General features: G+C 41.4%; 1 protein-coding gene across 1 annotated transcript in view; it reads right to left on the bottom strand.

Annotated features, from left to right (window-relative positions):
* Positions 1 to 1,412: 1,412 nt before the first annotated feature.
* The window catches only part of slit3 (slit homolog 3 (Drosophila)), a 214,489-nt gene continuing 191,312 nt past the window's right edge, over positions 1,413 to 24,589 (bottom strand). Inside the window, exons 28-38 of the mRNA XM_029511904.1 lie at positions 22,403 to 22,500; positions 18,898 to 19,037; positions 16,627 to 16,720; positions 16,294 to 16,431; positions 15,523 to 15,763; positions 13,900 to 14,030; positions 5,984 to 6,138; positions 5,506 to 5,663; positions 5,054 to 5,211; positions 4,215 to 4,420; positions 1,413 to 4,118 (exon numbers count right to left, since the gene is read on the bottom strand). Of these exons, the coding sequence (XP_029367764.1) occupies positions 3,865 to 4,118; positions 4,215 to 4,420; positions 5,054 to 5,211; positions 5,506 to 5,663; positions 5,984 to 6,138; positions 13,900 to 14,030; positions 15,523 to 15,763; positions 16,294 to 16,431; positions 16,627 to 16,720; positions 18,898 to 19,037; positions 22,403 to 22,500 (1,773 nt within the window). The 3' untranslated portion in view covers positions 1,413 to 3,864. The remainder of the gene's footprint in view (positions 4,119 to 4,214; positions 4,421 to 5,053; positions 5,212 to 5,505; positions 5,664 to 5,983; positions 6,139 to 13,899; positions 14,031 to 15,522; positions 15,764 to 16,293; positions 16,432 to 16,626; positions 16,721 to 18,897; positions 19,038 to 22,402; positions 22,501 to 24,589) is intronic.

Here is a 24,589-nt window from a genome sequence, read left to right as displayed (position 1 = left end):
ACCAGAGCTGGAGACCTCTGGACTGGACCGGAACGGACCCCTCCACGACCGGAGCTTGAGACCTCTGACTGGACCTGACCCCTCCAGGACCAGAGCTGGAGACCTCTGGACTGGACCGGATCCCTCCAGGACCAGAGCTGGAGACCTCTGGACTGGACCGGAACGGACCCCTCCACGACCGGAGCTGGAGACCTCTGACTGGACCGGACCCCTCCAGGACCAGAGCTGGAGACCTCTGGACTGGACCGGATCCCTCCAGGACCGGAGCTGGAGATCTCTGACTGGACCAAACCCCTCCAGGTCCGGAGCTGGAGACCTCTGACTGGACCGGATCCCTCCAGGACCGGAGCTGGAGATCTCTGACTGGACCAAACCCCTCCAGGACCAGAGCTGGAGACCTCTAGACTGGACTGGAACGGACCCCTCCAGGACCAGAGCTGGAGACCTCTGAACTGGACCAAACCCCTCCAGGACCGGAGCTGGAGACCTCTGGACTGGACCGGAACGGACCCCTCCAGGACCGGAGCTGGAGACCTCTGGACTGGACCGGACCCCTCCACAGACCGGTTCTTGTAGGGCCTCTTTAACTGAAGGTATTTTTGAGCTATAAACATGTCTGTAGCAGAATCACATCAGTGTGTTGTATTATGACAGTAAATATACTTTCCTTTCCTGTATTTCCTGAGGTATTATTTTATACTTATACTATAAGTAATTTTTTAAGCAAATACTTTTGTACTTTTACTTCAGTCATATTTTGACGAAGCTACTTTTACTTGTATTGCAGTGATATTTGACAGAGTAACTGTACTTTTACTCAAGTAGTGAAGTTTTGTACTGAAGTTGTGTCCACTTCTGCCTCCCAGGGACTAGAAACGATACCGGACCCTTCCACAGACTGGTCCCTCCAGAGACTAGAGAAAAAGAACGACTCACCCACTGAGACGACTTGTTACTCCTGAGTCATTCAAAAGATTACATCACTACCTACAACCGCAGCAGGTGAGCAGGATGCTACTCCATCACCCTCACAGGCTACTGTTGTTTTAATTTAAATTTTTTGTGAAATTGCATCGCCTTTTGTATTTCAGAAAATTAAAGTGACACTCCATTTTTTTTCCAAAGCACGCACTTTTCTATTATTCACCAAAAACACATTATATTGACAGTATTAATAAAAAGGAGATTTTGCATGTCTTGTAATTAGTGCAGGGAGTCATTCAAAGATAAATTAGGATCAATATGTTTTCAAATAAATGTTTATATAATGACTGTGATGACTGTTATTTATAGTAAAGTCTAACAATTAATCACAAAGATTGTTCCACATGAACAAGAAAACTAAAGAAACAAACAACAAAGAGACAAAAACATATGAATTTGGCCAAGAACCAGCTAGTCGATCCAAACCGATGGGGCAAATTACACAAATGAATATTTACAGTCAAGCATGAATTTATCAAGAACTCAGACAAAGAGAAGAAGTGTAGTTTCAATGGTAGTTTAATTTTAACATTCAACATAACTATCAATTATCACTTGCATATTCATATTTTTATTTAATCTAGGACTTGGAAAATGGAAATGACTGCCTTCACATAAAATTTATGGTCAATAACTGAAACATGAATGTTTTTATCCTGGTCACAATGAAATTTTGAGGCAGGGAAACAAGAGGTGAGAAATGGAAAGGACAATGAGGCAAAAGCTTTAAAAAAAAAAAAAAAAAAAAAAAAAATCAGAAAGAAGCAACAGGCAGAGATGGTGAATGTTTATTTCTGCAGAAATAGAGGCATCATCCCGGCCGAAATGGGGAAGAATGGCAGCGCAGAGCAGGGAGAGGAATGAAAAGTATGCAGAAAAGAAATGAGGGATTGTATGGAAGAAACAGAGTGTGTAGAAAACTGACATTAATAAACAAGGGTAATACTGATATGTCTCAAACCCAGAATAACAGAGCTGTAAATTAACTGTTTAAGTCTGACAATACTTTGCACCTGTTGTAAACAAAGCAACTATGCATAAAATAAACAATACAGTAGTAGTTACATTTTAGTATTTTGCTACGCTTGTAAATATGTAAGTCATTTATGGGAAGTTAAAAACCAAACTGATGTTGGAGTTCTTCTCAGCTGATCAGCGGTACCTTGGTCCAAATCTCATTCTACGGTGTGACAAAGTTACAGAATTGGATTGACGTAGCAGGCAACCAATTACTCTAATAATCGCTGTGGAGGTTTGCTGTGCAGACTGGAGCACTCTGTCTTTTGGCGAGCAACAGTAAGATTCTTATTTAAGGCCTCCGCGAAAACCTGCATAATACAACACAGGACATTTTGGGGGCATGAGGGGATCTTTGTTGATGCTGCAATTTAAAAAAATTGTATTGAGGCTATCCATCCTACAAAAATATAGCTCATAGCTAGAGGACTGCGGCATCCTCAAAGCCTCTATCATTTTTGGACAAACTGCTTTATTTATTTTGGCATTTCTATTGAATTTTGACTGTGTTGACACGAAGACGGGTGTCAGCTGCTGTACGTAATAAAGCATTTTTCAGGAGAAGCCACTGACAATATTACAGCACCAGTTTTGGGTGTCAAAATAAGTACAAGGCACTTCAACTTGTATAAATTAAGATTTTCTGCCATTGGATGTACTTACTGGTTAAGGCAAATAGAGTTCACTTTGGTGTAATGGCATGATTCAAAACAGTTGACTCCAGTGGTTAAACTCCTCACATTGTTAATGTACTGACACACCGTGTGATGTCACTGTTGGGTTTGGTTAGCTAACTTCTGATCACGCAGTGATGCAAACTTGAAATGTTTAATGTTTTCAGCCTGGTGTTCAGTTACTCTATGTTTAAAAAAAAAAAAAAGTTTCTGAAAAATTTAATCTCAGTAGCTGATAGACTCAACATGATGCTGAGTTTAAAGCATTACACTATTGTTGATGTGAATGGGAAATCCTGATTTGCGATGGACTCCGAATGAATAGCTAACGACGTCTTTCATGTCAAACCTCATGTGGCTCCAAGTCTGGTGTGCAACAGCAAACTACAGAATAACACAACTTTAAAACAATTCATCTCTCTCTGGAAAGAGTCTTTCATGTTTTGTCAAAAAAATGAACAAAAAACAAAACAAAAATAAAAAAACCAAACAAACTCACATGTGAGGATGATGTCCATTATATAGTGAAGCAGGTTAGCTAGGCACATACAGTTCCCCTTCAGCCTCCAAGAGAGAGGGCAACAAAAGACTGCCACTTTTTCCTTTGTGTGGAATCAACAGAGCTCTTCTCCTCAGCCCTCTTTACTCAGTGTCCAAAGCCTCCCACACATCAGCACTCACGTTAACATCATGCAAATACACTTAGAAAATATAAAATTCATTGGGTTAAGGTATATATTTATATAGATTTATACATACATATAAATTCATATACTTTTAAGCAATGTTAATCTATTTTGTGGTCTACTTTTTCTTCTTACAAGGTACAAAATAACATTTTTATACTATGTAACACATTATATAATCAACATTAAAAAACAACTCATCAGTCCTTTTATCATCTTTTAGAAAAAAAAAATCCATAATAAAAATAAGTTCTATGTTTTTCTCACTTATATCTTACAATATATTTTCTCTCTGTCAAAAACACACACATGTCCCTTTTTTGTTTTTGTTTGTGGTTTCTCTTGGCAGCAAATTGGCAGCGGTCAAACTGGATGTGGAGAAAAAAAGAAATCACATATTGATGGTGCTCATCAACGTGGAAAAAATCCCTCTACAGACATGTAGAATTCACAAAATGGCAGCGGTGGGTGTCGCAAAAACAAAGAAAGAAACTGCGGTGCTGTTACAATGGGCACTTGAGGCAGCCACATTCCAGAGCAGTTTCCATCTCCTCGGAGTACGAGGTGCCATCAGTACAGCGGAAAACCACTTTCCTCCTCCTGGTCTTGGTGACCCCACAGCAAACACCAGAGGGTGCTGTCGCCTGGCAGGATCGCGGACAATCCATGCGGGGAATTTTGCTGGTGGATGTGCATGTTCTCATGGGGTGGTGGCGCTTCAGCTGCTCCCTTACCATCTCTCCTTGACACGTCAGCTCTGGACATTGGTTGAGAAGGAAGGGGACAAATGAGATGTATGCTTGTGTGCCATATCCTGACCTATGATCATTTCTCTCCTGGTTTGGTGTCTTACCTGTATCACAGGTGGGCCCGGTGTAGCCAGGCTGACAGTGGCAGACTGGCTCTCCAACATCCGACACCCGACACTCCCCCTGCCCACAGCGATGCCCCCTGCAGGCGGGAGGCTCCTGTCGTCTATCACAATACTGACCCTGGTAGCCTTCACTACACTGGCAAGTGTATGACTGCCCCTTCGGTGTACACAGACCATGAACACATCTGGAGTATAAAGAAGAGGATGGACAGAGGAAAGACGGGTCATAAGAGAAGGTTATGTTCAGGAAGATGTGTGTTTTATAAGCGATTATTTTAAGACCTAAAGGAACTACTCAACACACTTTGGTAATGAGATTTACTTCAACAAAGAGAAGTTCAAGTTATTTGATGTACAACTGAGCATCCAGGAAAAATCAACCAGGGAAATTTCAACATGTTATTTTTTTCCAAATGATGAGATCATTCATTGCATCCTCTAAATTTTTAAAGGGATAAACTTGTCACAAATTATGCCAAGGGAAAGTTCATGCAACCACACATCCCTGTGGTGGTGAAGCAATACACATTTCTTTAAAAGACTTCACCTTTCCATTATTTCATACACATTTGATGAATTATATTATTTTAACTTTTACACCATAAAGAATAAAATGCAAAAAGATGTACAGACAGGTCCCATATGTTGAGCTAATAATATAAAAAAAGTAATGCATTACATTAAACAGCTGGAACTATTCTGGATTTAATATTTTACTTACATCTGCTGTTACACACGGCTGGTCTGTTTAACCAACAGTAGAAACATTTCAAACTCTCCTTAACTTGACCACATATGTCTCTGGTGTGTCTGCCCACCTGTTGGTCTGACAGGGGTTTGGCGTTGTCGACTTATCGCACAGGGCTCCACTTCGTCCTGGAGGACAGTCACATGTTACCCCCGTCTCGCCTCCTTCCCTGCATACACCCTTAGCACACACACTGCAGGTATGACACCCGGCGAGAATACCATCGGCCTGGTGACAGAACAAGAAAGGGTGACAGTAAAGTGAGTGGAAGGAGGGTCAAAGGTGTTTTAATGCAGATAAGACATGAATGCTGGAGTACCCATCAGCGATGAAAAGGTCAGAGTACAGCTCCAAAATAGAGAGAAGTTCTCTTATCAGCATTTTTTAATCAGGACTTGGTCTCATTTGTAAAAACAACTTTATGGACATGATGACAGCTTTGTTCCCCGGCCACACTTACAGCTGAATGAGTTGTACACTCCGCTGTAATAAGACACTACCCGAGTTGCAAAATTGGATTACCTTGCTGTCAACACTTAGTGGTCGTCCTCCGGTGGCTCTGCGACTCAAATCTTGAGTTTCTCCATTGATTTGAACGTTTTGAAGGCAGCCATTGAAAGCCTGAGGAGAACGTTCAGGGCCTGTACGTAGACCTGAAGCCACCACCTGAGATGGTACACCTAAGAAATGGACATAAAGACGTGGAGGAAAAGGAAAGCAAATCAGGATGAATCTGAGCTGACTAGAGAAAAAAAGCTGTGATGTAAAGGAAGATTGTCTGTCTGTCCAATATTTTTTATTCTTGTTTGAGAAGTACATGAAATAAGCAATCATAGTACTTCAAATTTTTTTCTTTCTAACACTGCATAAAAGTAATTAAAAATCTTCCCGGGGTCCGTCTTGCCTCTTTTTGAAGAACAAAAACCAAAAAGTATTTTTGTCTGTTGTGTGTTTAAATTCAACAACTATATTTTAATTTGTGTGTATTTGTGTAGGGTACCTCCTATGTAAAGCTGAGTGTTGTGGTCGACCGACGGCTGGCGTGCCAGCTTTCCCAGGCTCTTCGGGACGCCATTATCCACCACCAGGCTCAGGGAACGGTTCTGAATCAGCAGCTCGACTGTGTGGAAAAGCCCGTCGTTCACCGACTCCACGCTGTTACAAACATACACACACGAGTGAAAAAAAAACATGGAATGAGAAATTTTCTGGATGGTTTTTATTATGATAAATGACTGCTGTATTCTACACCAGTCAGGAGAATTTGTGAAGAAAAAAACCATGATAGAGCATATTGAAAATGCCAGACACAAAGCAGGCACCAAACATTTTCAAGTAAACGGTTCTTTTTCTTTGTTTTGTTATGTTTGCAAATCGACCAGACTAAATGAGAAAGAAATTAGGGAAATCCGGGTTGAAATGTTATTTTCAAACATAAAACAGACTGATTACATCCTCAATGGTCTTTTGGAAGTGATTAAAATGTGCCCTTGATTTAGGCCATAGGGCTTTAGGCCCAAAATGAATCTGATGGGCCTGCACCGAGAGGAGAGACTAAATTAAGACAATTTAATGGTCACACTCAGCCAGTTTCTACTCCTGTGTTACAGAAATGAGCTTTGTTATGAGAGCTCTGATATTTTTTTGAGGAAATAATTGTTTGCGCTGAAGAGGAGCCTGCAATGAATCAGGATCATGACCTTTTGCACCAGCTCTGACCCTGGGAACCGTGTGTGTGTGTGTGTTTGTCTATAAGAGTGTGTGTCTGAGATTTCCCACTAAGTGGTTTATGCTGGAGGGGAGACAGACAGCTATAGAGACAGTGGTTTGGCTCCGCTGAGAGAGAGCAAGAGAGCAAGAGAGAGAGCGGGAAAGAGAGGTAGATGGCGGGGTGGTAAAGTTGACTGTGCCTCCGTTCACCCAAGTTTTTTCCTCCTCGAACCCGGAGAAAACGAGCACAACATCAAAAACACAAAATAAGAAGTGAAGCCACTCTTTCCGTTGGTGGTCTGCTCAAGACTCCCACAGCTCAACATCAAGACAATACATCCCTTTTATTTCAGCCGTTCATTGTCTGACTAGCTAAGGAGTCTTCAGTCCATTTTGATTGACAGCTATTTGTAGAAAATAGAGAGATTACAGTGATGTTGCATGATCAGCCAGCGGAGCTGTGAAGTCTGGAATCAGTCCTGAGTGACTTACAGGGCTGGGAAATAACAAAGGAAAAAAGGAAGAAGCTATCATTGAGAGCGACAATAAGAGAATGCAGGTTAGATAGTATAAAGTAAAAAAATCAACAATACCACTATGACAAATAGTCAATTTTCTGTTTGATTTCATCCAGGCTTTTATAAAAGACTGCAATTTATGAAACATTATGAGGTGTATTTCTGAGTTACGAGTTATTGTGCTCACGAGAACGGGACAGTTGGACTTCCAAAAAACATAATTCCTCTGGCTATGACTGTTCTCAGCGCAGAGGTAATAAAGAGCAACAAAGCCATTTATGCAATTAACAGCAGCAAAAACAACAAAACATTGTGTTCTTCTGGACATCGGTCTATAGTTGAGGATTTAGCCGGTGGTTTCTAAAATAAGAGCTGTTACTTCACTGTAGACCCAACATAGACACATACATGGTTTCCATTAGGAGCCATGTAATTTAATAATAGTCTCAAACAGGCCTGCTGCAACCGAGCGAAATGATGGTCTGCTAGCCTGAAAGATTAGTACCTTACCTCATCCCCTCCTCTCATATCTTTACTTTGTATTCCCACTCTAGCTTTCCTGATTCTTTTTTCCATAAATCTCCGATTCCACTCTTCTTCCTCCCTTTCTTTTTTCCTCCCCAGTTTCTTCTTGACTCACCCTTACGCTCTGCTGTCCTTTTCCACCCCAACACCATTCAACAGCCCTTTCTCCTCCTTTTCTTCGTCTAAAGCGCCTCCGCTTTCTCTCAAGAAGCCCTTCATCCCCCTTTGAATTTGTTCAAGTCACCGGAAAGTTGAATCAAACAAGCGGCTCTTATGGCAGAAAGCATTCTGAAATTGATTTTTTGGCACGGGCTTGAGGTTCATACACTCATTTTGACACATCACACACACACAAACTCTCTGCTGGGAGGATAAAGCTCCACCAGGTGGCAGTAGACGATGGTCAAACTAGTGCGAGTTCAAGCAGCAGTCACAATGTGTGCGTGAGTCTGTGTATTTGACGTTTGCCAATATCAAACTTCATCCCTGTTCTATCAAAATGATCATTTCCAAAATGTGAAACATACTTTGGAAATTCATTTGGAAATGAAACTCGGAATATATAAATAGCCATATAAAAGGTCTTAATAACACCTGTGAGAATTTATTTTCCTTTGTGTGAAACACATTTCTTCATTTCTTTTATGAACATATATCGTAGAGCTGGGTCTATTTGTGTGTGTGTGTGTGTGTGTGTGTGTGGGTGTGTGCATATAAGTATATCCAAGGCTCTTTGAAGTCGGTCATGTTGGCCCAGTGTATTAGTGAAAAAACAGCCCATTATGGAATTCAATAAAAACAAACACACAGCTGCGGCAGATCTCTGCCCTTCTCTCTTACACTCACTGCGTTTGCCCGTAGCCACAAGGGACGTCAATTTCCTGTCAGTGCAGAATCAAATACACCCCGAAGAAGCATATTCATAGACAAATAAACTTTACTAAAAAAGAACTTCCTAAAACTGAAAACTGGCTTTTTTCACATAAACGAATCCCATAAAAACTCAGAGGTCATTACTGGTTGTTGACTTTATCTCAACTGAAAAAAGCTATTTGGATTAGAAACAAATGCACAAATCCACATCCACTGTTAAATCCAATTAGGCACTGCTATCATTGAACCACCAACCATCTGCAGCCTGTGTGGATATATACATGCATGAAAGTATCTGACACTGAACCCATGTGTGCCTGTGAATGTGGGTTTTTTTTCCTTTAACATATACGAGTGTGCGTTTACCTTTACACGAGTGTGTACGCGCACGGACAGTCTATTCATTAGTGTCTGCATGTTTCAGTCCGTTTTGTAGATCTTTACTTGTTTGTGAGTCTGCATGTGCTTCCATATGTGCATTTATGTGCATGTGTGTGTGTTTAGCAGCCCAATCTGATTAAAATGATGTTCAGCAGACAGGAATCGCAGCCCCGTATTGCTGTGGTAACCTCAATTAGTCGTTGCTGAGACAGCAGCTGGTGAACAGCGAGCGCCTTTGCTGTTTTCTTTCTTTCTTTCTTTTTTCAGCTTTCATTTAAGCGGACCGGCCAGTTTGAATGAAATTTGTACTTTTCAGGAGAGGATGCATTACTGTTTGATGTAGGGTTTCAGGAATGACTGCTCGTTGTGTCAGGCCTATAAAGTTTCAGTATTAGACCATTTTTGTTGCCCTTGGGTGTTTTAAACCTATAATGTTCACGGATTGTCTTTCTGATGTAACCACAAGTCAGTGGTTTTTAAGAGCCAGATTCATGACAGGCATTTAGTCAGTCACATACTAATCTGGGGGCCAAATCATTTTAGAGATGTAAATACAAACAGACGCTGGGTGTAAATTTCAGCGTTTAAGTATGAAGGATTCTTCCATAGCCTGCATGATTTCTGTAATCTCTCGCTGATTTCAGTGTTGAATCCAGAGTTCATTTGTTTGTGTTCAAGCGGCACAAAGATGACCTAACAGACAAGGATCGCCATTTTCTGGCCATCCCAGCAGAAGACGCTGCTGGTTGCACTCAACAGTTTTTGGTGTCAAAATGAACTGCTGCTTCGGTTTTCATGGACATGATGGCAAAGTTTGTCAGGTGAGATGTTTTTCTCATTTACTTCCTTTTTCCTCTGAACTTTGCATAACTGCCACTCGAAAATAAATCTGGTTTATTTGGTTTTATTTCACAAAGTGAACACTGTTCTCTGGATCCCTTTCCATTTATCTTTGCCCAACATTTCATCATCCCTCCTGCCCGCAGTACTTCTGTCTTCTCTCTCTCCTTTCTGTCCATCCATTGGTTTCTCTGCCTCTGCCTTCCTTTATCATCCTCTTCTCCTCTCATGTACCCATAAATCCCTGCATCCCTCTCTCTGTCTGTCACTGATGAACAACAGTAGATGTGCTCCCTTTGACCCGATGGGAGATTAGTGTGGCATTTAGTAAAGGGCAGCAAATTAATACACAACAGCGTGCGCACACACACACAAACACACGTTCATTCAATACCGCACATGCACATAACCTTTAATCTGTTGCTAATAAGGGCAACGTGATGTACTTGTATTGTTACTGTTTCCCCTTCTTGGTCTTTCCACATACAGACCTATGTGTTTGGTCCTTGCACATACTCCATTACCGTTTATCTTTTCTGCTGACCCTGGAACACATTTTCTAGTACAAACTTTAAACTACCCTTTAGAGTTGTTTACCTGGAATGGTGCTATATAGGAGTTTTTTAGATTTGGGTCCCCATACGTGGATGACACAGCATAAATTCTGCATAATTCATAAATTTCTTTTATCCCAACGATCTACAGGTGATGGTAATGTACCAGGAAATGCAGTAATGCACCATGAAGAATGCTGCAAACTAGTGCACATGGATGTAAACATTGCTGGAGATAAATACAAATGAATTAATGTGACGCAAAAGGTATACATTATGTTTGTTAACACTCAAAATTATACCGAATGTATCTAAGTTTGTTACCCATACAGTACAGAAAACCTTTGACCCTTAGATATCCAACACTAGAAAGCTCACACACACATCCAACTGGCCACTGCCAAATATTAAGGATTATAACTGAGGCGATGTGTTAATTTACCGTTTTATCAGCCTAAATTTTGTTTAAGTGTACACTGGTTTGGCCGCGGCAGCTTCAGTTCAGCTCATTGTGAAAGACTGACTTGAATGCAGTACCCTTTCTGTTTCTCTGGTTTCTACATAAGATAACCAAACCTGGGATCGCTCCGAAACATCTCAGGGACTGGCACTAGTCCCTGGCTCTCAGTCGTTCAACCGCAGTAACTGTATGGACAGTGCCATGTTCAGGATCTGCCAGAAATACTGAGCTCAGATTGTGGTGGTTAAACAGTTACGCCATTCTGGACAGCATCAGTTTTAATGGCGGGACGACATTCTGCCTGCGCTTGCGTTGCCATGCGGTTTGAGTCCGTTTACAATGTATTTCCAAATTAGGGCAGATAACATAGGCCACTTGCATTGCTCAGACTCGTGCAATCAAACAATGGCACGTACAAAGAACTACATGGAAGCTTGTGGTAGAATGAGGCCCGTTTTCGTCCAGACTACTAATGCTAAACAAAACAAAACATAGAGACGGTGCTTACTTAGTGCTCAGCATTGTGCTCAGATATGATTTGATCCTATAGATTTTTTTTGTCCAGTTTTTCATTGCTCACACTTGTAGATTGTCTTATGTTCCACGTTTGGCTCCCCTGTCTCTATTTGTGTCCTCCATTGAAACATGTTTATTATATCAAATTCAATCTTTCCTTCCTGTTTTACTGTCACTTTCTTTGTCCCTGTCTGTCTTCATCTGTCTTTCTTTCACTTTTTCCTCCACTTCCACTTTCTCGCAGTGTCCATCTGTCTGTCTCCCTACCAGGCGTGGCCTGTGTCAAGTTAACAAGACCAGACAAGGATAATTCCCTGACTCACTCTGCGGTTTACTTTTCCCCCTCTGCTCTTCTCTGCCTCTCACTCCATCCCTCTGTCATCCCTCACTCCTCTCTCATCCATCCTGCTATTCAACCGTGTCTCATGGTCTTTTCGTTTCAGCTGCTTCTACCCATCTGTTTTACTTCTCCCATTTTCTCCTCTGGCGCTCGACCTATTCTGCCCAGTTATCTCTTTATCATGTTGTTTGCGATTTCATTCCTGTCCTCTCAGCCCATTCATCTATCTTTCTATCTATCTCTCCATTTATGTCTGTCTGTCCAAGTGCATCAATACATACCTCCCTATCTTTTCTCAACCTTTTCAATGGAGTCTCCACTTCTTCCCATCTGTATCAGTGGCTAATTAGATTCACTCCATTGTTTCCGTTCTTTTACTCTGTCCTTCCGTCCTCTTGTGCTCTTCCTGCCTTTCACCACGTGTCATGTAATGTGAACAGCAATATTCTGGTTAAGGAAATTTGGGGAAAGTGGTTTCTACACATCCACCCAGATTACAAACCGCCCCATCCATGACAGGAAGCAGAAACTCCCCACAAAAATGGAAAGTGCACAGGAGGCCACAAACATCTGCAGCAAACTAGACCGACTCAACAGGGTGGCAGGTTGATTTTATTAAAAATACCAAACTAACTGTTTTCCTTCCCAGATGATACATCCGACATATAGTATTTGCTGAAGTCTCCTTCAAATGCAGAAAAAAAGTTACTATTAATCAATGAATACTTTCCAATCAATCATACCTTCATACCTTGCCATAATAACCAGGTAAATTAGTCCCTGGCCAAGCGCATTAGAAGCTGCAGTCTCACATTATTGTATAGTTGGTTCTCATGTTTCTCGATATTGGCAAATTTCCCCAAAAACTTGCTGTTTCCATTAGAGTTTGCTCCAGTAAAAAATTTTATTTTTTTCCCATTCCATGCTGAACTATACACAAGTGATTTTTCCATGAGCGTTAAGCACCTCCCAACACAAAATATTCTGTAAACTTCAGCTGTATTTGAACTGGCAATGTATTGTTCTGTGCAGTGTAGATTCAGATTCTTTATGACTGTATCTGTCTTCCTTCAACACATCAAGTTATAGACAACAGTGGTCAAACATCTTGCCAATAGCCTTTTTGGTTATTGGTATTTTTTCAAATAAATGTAGTAACAGATTATTGCTGCTGATTAATGGAAGTCTTACATGTTATACATTGTTATGCACTGCGGTCTGTGTGCATGTTACTTGTGGTATTGAATCTTGTATCATATATCCTTCTCACATCTGTCTTTTGCAACAGACCATGCAGACAGAGAAGCAGACAGAATCAATAGGAGCCAATCACCACCAAACAAAAGTGGACATGGGCACTCTCTCTCTCTCTCTCACACTCACTCACTCACACACACACACACACACACACTCCCTCTCCTTCACTACAAAGCTGGGTAATTCATTTTTCCAATCTCTTTTCTTCTTTTGCTCCTTTATTTTTCTCTACCTAATCCCTTTCTCTTTTTCATACACCTTCCCTTTTTCTCTTGACCTCACGACCAATGCCATGAACCTATTAAAATTCCTGTTTTCTAGAACTGAATATCCATGACTATTAAAATATAAATGGAGTTCATATAATATCCAAAGTCTTCCACTGACCACGAAGGAGGGATTTTGTTCCAACTGTTTGAGACGGACTCTTTTAGTTCAGGGTTTCTGTTTCCTTACTGAGGAAAGTGTTCAGATATGGGTCTGAAACTGTACGTGTGTGTGTCTTTAAATGTGTGTGCTGGTACATTTGTGTATGTGTGGCTACATAAGCACTTTCTGAAAAGTCTTTAAAAGTACTCGGAACCTGTGATCCTTAAAGACTTCAGTTGTGGAACTGCGTGCACTGTACAGTTAAAAATATTCTTCGCCTTAAGCGCCTTTAAAACTTCAGTGTTCTTAATGTTGTATAGCATTGTGGCACAATTAAATGGATACATTAAAGTAATGTAAAATACATGTCTACAGGTACAGCCCTTTTGTAATCTTTAAACTGTGTTGAATTGAATTCGTTAGTGGCTTTTACACGCTGTGTAGGTTTTTGATTTGTTTGTGTAGTTAAACTACCTTGAGTCCAATGCATAATATAAGCTCAATTTAACTGAGTAAACAACCAATGTACAAGTCGAGATATCAGGAAAGTAGTTTTGTCTGTGTGTGGCTTACCTATACACAGTGGTCGGTGGGTAGTTTGCGATGTCGTAAATCAGTCGTATGTGTCCCTGGTAGAGCTCCAGCGCCAGGGGGTCATGATCCTCCTTATACAATAAAATACCGTTGTCTTTGTCTGTAGCCACCTGAGTATACAGAAAAGATGGAGAACAAATGAGAAGCAGAAATGGCTTCACATACTGGCACACTACCCAAATTTGGAGTAAAACGAACTCATACAAAGTAACATGGTAAAGATGCTAATGAATCCAGTCATGAATATTGATATTACGCTCTGACTTTAGGATTTGCCAATCATCTCAACTGCTGTTACGTTAATAAAAACTTTAAAGCTTTCATATTGGTGTTTTTAAGGTTTTAAAACTTGGTGAAACGTCTAGACTGTCACTTGGTGGTAATTCACTCAGATAGTTGGCAATGAGTGCCGATGGAAAGCGAGAGAAATAGAACTGTTGATCGGATATCACAAATTAAGCTGTTAAATGAGGAGCAGAAAATGGAAAGAAAACGGAAATTCGGAAACCCAAAACGAGGTCACCCACATCTCCCGCTCACGCAGACACACTTGACATGTCACACTTGCCTGCGTGCTCCGCTAAGCGCTAACTAACTAGCGAGTGGAAATGGGGCGAAAGGGCCAAGCACTTAACACTCTGGCTTCAATGGAGCATAGCCAAGTCAACACCTGCTAACAAGCTGCTGGAGAAAAGACAGAGAGACAGACTAAGAGACGAGAGCGAGGGAGCGACCGAGACAACAAAAGAGAGTGAGAGGAGGGGGCGAAGAGAGACGGGTGATGGAAAGAGTGAGCGAAATATAGAAAAGTGGGTAAAGAGAGAAATCAGATCTAGACTGAAAGAAAAGGAAAAAAGAAATGAAAGTGCGAAAGACAAAGACAAAAAAAAAAAAAACATTCAGTGATTTATGAAGTGTTGTTGCCCTTTCATTCCTGCTTTTTTCGTTTTCCCTCTCTTGCCTCTGAGTCAGGGCCCCTTGGTAGAGTTTTAACAGCCTTGGCACTGACATAGAAAGCTCCTGGCAGGAAGGCAGAAATACCCACATGCACGTGCACACACAAACACACACACACACACACACACACACACACACACACACACACCCAGACTCACGTGGGTCCAAACAGGTGGTAAATATCATTTAGACTGCCCTCCGTCTCCTGTTTCTCTTTCACCCAATTCACATTTCCTTCCCAAGAAGGGAGATAAAATAAGTCTTTATAAGGATATGACCCTCAGGTGGCCAAAACATAGGCTGCATAGTCTGAGCATTTGCATGTGTGTGTGTGTGTGCGACAGCTAAGAGTAACATGGAAGCAGAGGGTGTAGCAGATATTTACTTTGCTTCATTGCCCCAAAGTCCTGAAACTCTATAGCCTTGATGGGAACGACTCGTGGCTCTATTTCAAGAAATATTTTCCATGTAGATCAGCAAAGTATGGCTACAAGGGTGAAATTTTTTTATTCTCAAGGTGAGGCAGCACCATGTGATAATTTAGTGTTCACCAGGTTTAAGGCTTCTATTAATTCCCACGTGTTTGCTGGATTTCTGTAACTTGAAACTGAAGCTTTGTGAGCAGAGACCAAACGCTGACTGTACCTGTAATGAAATATGAGCGGTGGGGCGAAGCTTCGTGCCTGGCAGCTCCACATACCCGTCGCGACCCAGGAAGTGAACAGTGGCCATCTTGTCACATTTGTTGCCGTAGAAACCAGGCATGCAGCGGCAAACGGGTTCCCCAGCAACCACAAGGCACTGGGCGCTGTTCTGGCAGTCTGATTGGTCACATGGGCTGGTCTGCAGCAAGATCATTGGCGGAGGGTTCTCACAGAAGAGCCCGCTGAAGAAGTGGATTAAACAGTAGATAAACTTATTCACAGACTGATTTGCTGCGCCAGTATCTTCTGATAAAAGTTGCTTAGTTATTGCTTTTGGGGTTGCATGTCTGAAGTTGGAAAGGTAATATCCATGAAAGAAATGATAAGCAGCATGACACAGCAAAGCCATTCTATATAGTTTCTGAATCTTATTTTTAATTTTTAATTTAGCTCCTTTTTTTAAAACCAATTTTCCTTAACGTTTCTCTGATTTTCCTTTGGTTCCCCTTTCTGTCTCTTTCTCTCTCTGTCCCTTGTGATGAATTTGTTTCTCTCTTGCCAGCAGTCCCTGCTATAATTAACCACATGGAGCTTCATCTGCTGCACATAACGCGCACAAACACACACATACACGGAATAGGTCTAGACAGTCAAGTGTCTGATTATGAAGCACCATCTGCATTTCCTCCCAGTTTGGCCCTACACTGTCTACTGTTCAGTGTGCTCGTCTCTGTGAGTTCCTGCGCCCGTGATTTGTACCCATCACTCTCACCTGAAACCCTCTTTGCAGACGCAGGTATAACCATTGACAGCGTCGACACACTCCGCTCCGTGTTGACACTTATTCTCCAGGCAGTCATTATAGTCCTGCTCACAGTGCTGCCCCACATAGCCCGGTAAACACTCGCACCTAAAGTGACATGGAAATATGGTTGGCAACAGGCTTTGCCTGATGATTACAGATATTTTACTGTTTTGTGTGTCTGTCTGTGGGCAGCAAACACTTCATACTTGATAACGATTACTCAGTGTCCCTTTGGTTAAAAAATAGAGAAAAAAAAAACTTCCAATGACATCACAGTGACTATGACCGGCCATCATTCACCTGTAACTGCGGCCAACGTGAACGCATTTTGAGTCATGCTGACATGGGTCAAAGCCGTGGAGACAAGGGTCAACCACCTCCTCACAGAGGTCACCTGGAGACAGAGAGAGACATTTATCTCTTTAGAAACTCTCAGGTTATCACATAAAGTAAACCATTTCTCACACATACTTTATATTTTAAATGGAGGTGGAAAAGAAAGAGAGAGAAAAAGTGAAGTGAAAAAAATATATTTTATGTTTATCTATCTCTCAAGGCCTCAGAGATTGTTCTTGGGAGTCTTTATCTATTACATACACACACAGAGGGAGTAGCATTATCAGTTTTTTTCTCAGAGCTGATTGAGGAGCGAGTTAATAGAGTGTGTCACAGTGGCCGCTGTCGAAAGACACACACACACACACACACACACACCAAGGTTGACAAGGGTTAACAACGTGTGTAAGATCCCTGGCTGAAGTTGGTCATATGAAGGAACAGGAGATTGAGAAAGGTCAAACACATTTCCATTGCTCTCTGCCCGCTTTAATCTAATCGTACAGCCTCATTCCCACACTGTGCGTCTCCACCACCTTCACATCAAGTCACTTTCAAACACATTATTCTGAGCCACATTTCACTTCTGCATCTGGTAGAAATGGCATCTCTAGCTTTTTCAGCTGCACCAAGTGGAGAAAACAACAGAGTGCTGTCCAACAGCGCCTGGGTACTGAATGGGCAGGCTCCACTATTTCACACTCGACACTAAGTAAAAGATGCCAACTTTCATTTATTAGTTGTGTTACCTCAGTACAATTACCATACACAAATGAGACCTTGAGCGGTTGAGATAATTGCAAAGGAAGATAAACATCCTCCGCCTAATTTACCCATTCAGTTGTTCCTCACCACAAGACACGGTGAAAGCTTTACTGTAGCCCTGTTTGTGATGCAGGTTCGTTGCCCTCTACTTGACTTGTACCGTAGAACAACAGAGGGGAGTACTGGGAAACCGCTGTCACTGTTAGCCCTGGCTCTGCGACCAAAAGACCATGGCAGTCTTTTTTGTTTTGACAAAGTAATGATTGTTAATGATGATAAAGTGGCAGCCAGAACACATTAAAGTTTTGTCACAACATTAGGAAACCAATTAACACTCAAATTATCAATTTAATGAGTGAAACAACTTCAGGTTTTACTAATGTTTGGTGTTTGGTGATGCATTTTAAACATGGCTGAACTTTCTTGACATGTGTTTTGCGTTTAGAGGGATGAATCGTAATGCTCTTGCGACCCCCCCCGTGACCTTTTACTACCTTCAAGTCAAAATAGTGATACTGCACATTGATAGCATATCTTATGATCTAAAAGGCATTTAATTTGTCAAGCGCCTTAAATCACTGACTTTCCTTTTTAGGAATGAGACTCCTCTGTGGTAGAAACCTTATATCAGCTGTATAAAGGGTCTTGTGACCTTAAATCCTGATGTGTTTTTCCAGGCTGGTGCAAATATGACGTGACTATCGTGGTTGCTGAGGTTGGAGAAAGCAGAGTGACTAGTGAAGGACTGTCCTCTTAATGTGACACCTGAAGATTACGCTGCGGTTCACTGGGCTGAGTAGAGGTGCAGAGCCAAAGAGACCAGCTGTGTGTGTGTGTGTGTGTGTGTGTGTGTGTGTGCGCACACTCCAGCTGTATGTGGTGATGGCTGGCAGTGTATGAAGCGTTTTTATGCCAACAACGATAACGACATAGTGTGCGTGTGGGTAAATGTGTGTGTATATTGTCCGAAATCCAGTGTCAAAGGGGACCAGCTGTGTGTGTGTGTGTGTGTGTGTTAGAGGACTCTGTCACAGATAGAAAAACTTAACTTCCCAGTCAGCATTTCAGCCTCCACTTGTTGGACTACACTTACTCTCTCCCATTATTAGCCTCTTCTTTACTCTTTTCCTGGCCTGGTTTCTTTTTCCCATTCCCTCTGCTGCACATTCCGTCTTTGCCATTTGACTGTCATCCTCCCCTCAGTCTCTCTCTCTCTCTCTCTGTGATGTCTCTCGCTCATGACTGTGCTCTCAACCTCCTGTAGGACCAGTTTCAGCTCAGTGCAGAGAGGCTGTCCATTACTAACTTATCATCCAGTAAAGTGGAAACTATGATTTTCTAAGTGTGGGTATGTGTGTGCAATAGTGGAGGCACTTGCTGACCTCGTCTGCCTCTCAGGGGCAAAGAGTGAGGAATATCTGTAGTCCAGAAATAGATGGTGCATGTAGGATTGTGTGATTTTGTGTGTACCTGTGTAGTTGGGAGGGCACATGCAGGTGTAGTTGTTAACTCCATCGATGCAGGTAGAATTGTTCTCACAGTCGTTGTCTTCACAGTCGTCTGGGTTAATCTCACAACGTCGGCCTTCGAAACCGGGCGGACACACACAGCTGCACATACAAAAACAGATGCAGAAATACAGAAAATGGGCACCATTAGATGGTGACTGAACCAGATCCGAGCTCACACACTCATCCCGCACACCTTGAAATAAAATCCATCAGCCAGTTCAAACAGCTGCTCAACGTCACTTAACTCAGAGCTTTAAAGAAAAACTATTTATTCTTTATTCTCGTGGGGTTTCCTCCACCCTGAGGTGGCTCTTACACACCACTGGAGATACATCATATCTATATTTAGCGGTCCAACAAGAGACATCATTTCATGCCTTATTTTAAATTTTAACATGGGTGATGAAAGTTTAAACGAGTGCCACACATGGACTCGTCCTGACTTTTCCTGCACGGGGCTTTGATCCAACCTATGCCTGTCTTTCTGGTTGAGGGTTGTCTAATAAGGCACAACAAAAAATTCAAGCCAAAATCAACACACTGGGATCTTGTGATAAGCTGACTTTGCCACTGGTGCTGAACACGGCCTACCTGTGGCCCAGGAATTATCAAAGCCTCCTTTTCTTCCTCCTGCCCACTTATTTGTAACACACTCCTCACACCTGTAAAAACTAGTTGACCGTCAAAATCTATTTTTCATTCCTTTTGTTTCACTCTCACTCAGGATTTTCTAATCTTATTTTAGTGCCACTGAGTCTAAGACCCAAAGAAATGTTACCATTGTTTGTTTTGGTTTAATATCCACAGCTGGATTTTTGACTTTCATTTGACTTTCCTCACCAAACAGCTTTTCTTTTCATGTGGCTAAAAGGACCAAAAACATGTAAAAGCAACATAGAGGCAGAACACTGGGTTGATGCTCAGCCATTTGACGATAAGAGTGACCCTTTTATTATGTTATTACTCAGTTTGTCGATGCCAATATCCAAAATATTGCCCATTATGCAGATCAGGTTTAAATACGCACTTTGCAATGCAGCCACATTTCCATCTATATTAAAATTGGGTCAAAAAGGTTGTGTCTGTTGTCATATCTTTGTCACAATCACTCTGCTGCCACAGGGAGTTTTTTACATCGCTGCTGACCCGACACATCACACACCTTCTCTCTGCCCAAAAGAGAAATGGACTCTGGATGTGATTTGACCTCCCACTGAAGAACATCTTGTTAAATCTAGAGGTTATTACATCAACAAATAATCATTCTTGCGACAATATCTGCTGCTACTGCAAATAAAAGATGGCATGGAGGGAAGAGAAGAAACGGTAATAGAACGTGTTGGAGTGAAAGTGGAAAAGGAAAAAGACACGAGCTGCTCCCATGAGAAACTGAGGAAATACAAATGAGAAGAGCAGTGCCACTGCTGACAGGGTCATGAAGCTCTGTTCCACCAATCAAATTCTACTTTTGACATTTAAACGATATATTTTGACAAATGTGTCTCCGTAAGAACCAAAGGCTAATTGGACTTATTGAATATCCCCAACTGATTATACAACATTAAAATGTCAAAGGGGTCTGGTCTTTCTTTGTCTCCCTCTGAGGCACACGTATCCACCTGTGTTGGTATTAACATTAAGAGAAGATCCGTAAAGGGTAAAGAATCCCCTAATAGCATTACCACGTTAAAGGCTAGATGCATATCAAAGCTCTTGAAAGGGCAAAGGCCTTGTTAAGGGACCAGAGGAAGAAACAAATCTGGTTAAGATATTTCTGACAATTGTTTCAATAAAAGTGGCTGTTCGTCATGAGCCTTTGACAAAGACGGACTTTTTGGAGTGGACTGGCAGGCATTATATGTATGACGGCATTAAGTGTGTAGATTTTCATTTTAATACAGTCTTTCAAATATGTGTAATAGCACTAGCAAGGCTCCTTGGTCATTCAAAGCATTTTAATGGCTGGGAAATATTACATATATGCTGTGGTTTCGTTGAACTCAATGGATAAAATGGCTGTTTGGTTTAAAATGCACCGGATAAAAATGTCACATACAATCTGTTTTTTATTGAACTCATTTCTAAACACCCTTTTGATTACTTTGGTCTGTGGGTTAATACCACAGTTGTATTTTGTCTCTCGTTTTGGTTTCTAAGTCCAAAAGGGATTAGTCATGAGATGACAAGTACCAGAAGGATGCAGTGCTTAATAATTAAAGTCACGGTCAAGAATATTTTAACACAGATTTTACCATTCCACATAATATTTACAACATTTCAAGCTGTTTCATTAGGCAAAGTTGCAGCAGTAGCCTAGAAGTGTGAGAAACTAGTTTGAAATCCTGGATCAGCTGGGACTGGATGGCTTGGAAAAGCAAATGAGTGATATGCTGCTCTATATTCCCTCAACAACTGCCACAGAGAGGCTTTTGACCCGCAGAGTCTCCAGTGGAGGCGCTCTGCAGCCAAGAGTCAAACGCTGTGATTGTGTTGGGCCGCTCCCAGGTGTGAATGTGTGGAACTGTGCGAATGCATAAAGGAGTTCCTGCAGAAGAGCGAGCTTGTTCTGCGTGCTTTCCCAGGACAAATTCAGATGAGGTCAGGTACATTATAGATTATGGTTTTCTGCTGCAAACTTACGTGAGCTTATAAGCTTAAATTTAAAAAGAACAAACCGTGGCATTGTCATGAGAGAACTTATCTTAAAGGGAATAAAATTTCCACAATTAATGTAGCCAGTTGTAATATAATTAGTTTTAAACACATACATTCACTTGCTTTTTGTTTTTTAATGTCTGTATGTAATGTGTATCCAACAATAAAATCTCATCTGAGATTTCTGAAATGCTGGTAAAACTTTAACCTGGAGCCTGGAAACCTGTTGACAGTTTTACACAAAACCAGCAAGAAAGCACTGTTGTGAGTAATGACAGAAGTTTAAAAGATCTCTTTGGGCAGCCAACGAGGTCAGCAAGGGCACACAAATTTTAATGAGCAAGCCGGATGGGGCTTCCCCCTTTGAAAGAGCCGCTCGCTTCCTGCTCAACCCTCCACCGCACCTCACAACCCACACAAGAAGGAAAACACATCATAGGATCCAGGTAAGTTGTTATCTTGGGTAATGCATAACTGTCTACTCTAATCATGATGTCAATATTTCTGGAGGCAAAAAAAAAATGATATTTCCCTTTAGATGAGAATACAGAGTATGTTTTTTTATGTCTCTGCTAATAGGGAGAGGGTGGCAGGGGAGAAAGGGCAATGTGATTTGACCCACAGCCAAATGGATTCCCAAAGAACTTCTTTGAAATGACCTCTTTTATTATTCTCACTTGTTTTCTTGGAGTATATATATAGACACAATGGCTCCGATGCTTGTTTCAAAATAGAAAAGGAAGCGTTTCATGATTATTTGTAAGGCTATGCAGACACACAGACAAAAGCAATATGTGTCTAGATTATACCTGAAGTAATCTTCATGGCCAGGTTGAATGTGGCAGGTTCCTCCATTCAAGCAGGGGAAACTAATACAGGCATTTATTGGTATTTGACAGTTTTGACCCTGGAGGAGAAGAGAAGACAAGGTAAGACAGGGTAAAGAAGTTAGACTTTCTTTTTTTTTTTTCAAGAGATAATTCCACTACTCAAACAAAGTCAGTTACGGTTGGCTGCATTCAAACCACTTCACTCCTAATAACTTTTTACAGTGTCCCTTTTACTCAGCAGTCATGGATGAGTAAAGTGATTACTCCCCTTGGCTCAACACCGCGCTCTCCTTTTTACCCTGACATATAACAAGCAGCGGAAGTAATGAGCTACTTTCTATGATGGAGAAGAGATTGGCTTATTTATGCTTGCACTGGTGCTGAAGGGGGGAAAGCAACTGTCATATTAAATGCTAAATCATATAGAAAATATTAGATAAAAAAAAAAAAAACCACAAATACTGCAACTCCTTGATTTTTCTATTTTCTCAATCAAATTACAGTTGGGAATAGTTATGCAGAAGATCATCAAAGCAGACAGAGGAAAGGGTGACACATGCTTTTCATGGTTTTTCAGCAAATAAAAGAAACAAAATTCTTTAATCTGAGACAGTGAAGATCAATTCTTTGTGTACTTGCAATTGACAACTAATCATCTTTTATGGAGAACAGATTTTTTTTTTATATTTTAGCTTCACTGAAAGAAAACAGCCTGCAGAAAGATAAAGGGTTAAATAAATATATTCAGGTTGGTTACGCTAAAAATACAGCAATTTGTAACTGCCACTCGACAATTTATGGTTTTTTCATTGTTGCGACTTTGTATCTTTTTCACAAATATACACACCGCTGATTGCCCACGATCCCTATTGCACAGACACACATGAGTGCTGGCCACAGGCTACCTGTTTGATTCATTGTTCTTCTAATTACACTTGTTTCCTGAAGAAACAGCCTTCCCTGCATCATGTATGTGTCTCCTACACAGACACACACACAGAACTCCCTGTCAACATTGAACCCTGCAGCTGTAGTTTTAATTTCAAAACAGCAAACCTTTGGCTGCCAACACACCCATTTCCCCCGATCAAAGGAGGACGTTTATTCTTGTTTTCCCTCTCCATCCATCTTCATTATTTCCTTCTCCGCTTTCTGTTTCACTGTAGGTCTTTGTGTTTCGTTCACTCTCCCTTTCACTCGCTGTCTCTCTCTCCACTGGTCCTTCCTTTTACATGAATTCTTTCTATTGCTCTCACATCACTTTTCTAACTACATCTTTCTTTTTTCCTTACAAAGCCATCTCTGTCACTACGTCTCCTGAGTTTCCCTGAATCCTATTTTTCCTTCTCTCTTTCTTGCCATCTTTTATCCTCTGCTACTTCTTTGATTTTTTGAACACGTTTCAATTAATGTTGTCCCAGTGGATACTGACGGTGAGGGAGAAACATACACTAAGACAGTGGTTCTAAAATGGGCGTATGTGTACCCCTGGGGTGTATTTGAGGGCACTCCAGGAGGTATGTGAGACTTTTTTAAAAAGTGCAGCGTGAAAATAGCAATCAATTCAAAAGCTGCAAAAAGGTTGAGAACCACTGCACTGAGAAATGTATATGCACAGAAAAAGCTAAAACTTGCAGAAACGAACACAAACGGAAACACAGACATACACACGACTTAATCGATATTGTAGTTTTCTCAGTCACCCCTCAACATGAAGATGAGTTATCTCAAAGCAGGCACACAACAAACACACACGCACGCACACACACACTAACAGAAATCCTTGTTTCCCAGCCTGTGACCTTGGTAAGTGATGTTTTGATTAAAAGCTAGTCTAAGGCTTCGTCCGCAGAAGCCCAAAGGGTTATGAGGTGTGTGTGCACACGAGAGCACTCTGTGAAGTGTTCATGTGCACACAAACACACGCTCTTCTGCAAAAGTGCAAATCTACTACTGAGAGAGTAAAGTGCTCTCTCAGTAGATTTGCATGTCTTTTCTAATGCAGGGGTCTTGACATTTATTAAACTCTTTGTCTTTCGATCAGTCAATACCTCCAGTGCAGCCAGCTGGTTCTCTACTGCTAAACTGATCGGTGCATTATGTATGCAAGACCAAGGTAAGCCTGACAATACTGCTAATACTACAGGCTTATGCAGCATGGCCATC

This window comes from Echeneis naucrates, chromosome 10, assembly GCF_900963305.1.
Source record: "Echeneis naucrates chromosome 10, fEcheNa1.1, whole genome shotgun sequence".
Classification (NCBI taxonomy): Eukaryota; Metazoa; Chordata; class Actinopteri; order Carangiformes; family Echeneidae; genus Echeneis; species Echeneis naucrates.
Note: the sequence above shows the minus strand (reverse complement) of the source record. Positions and strands in the feature narration are given on the sequence as shown.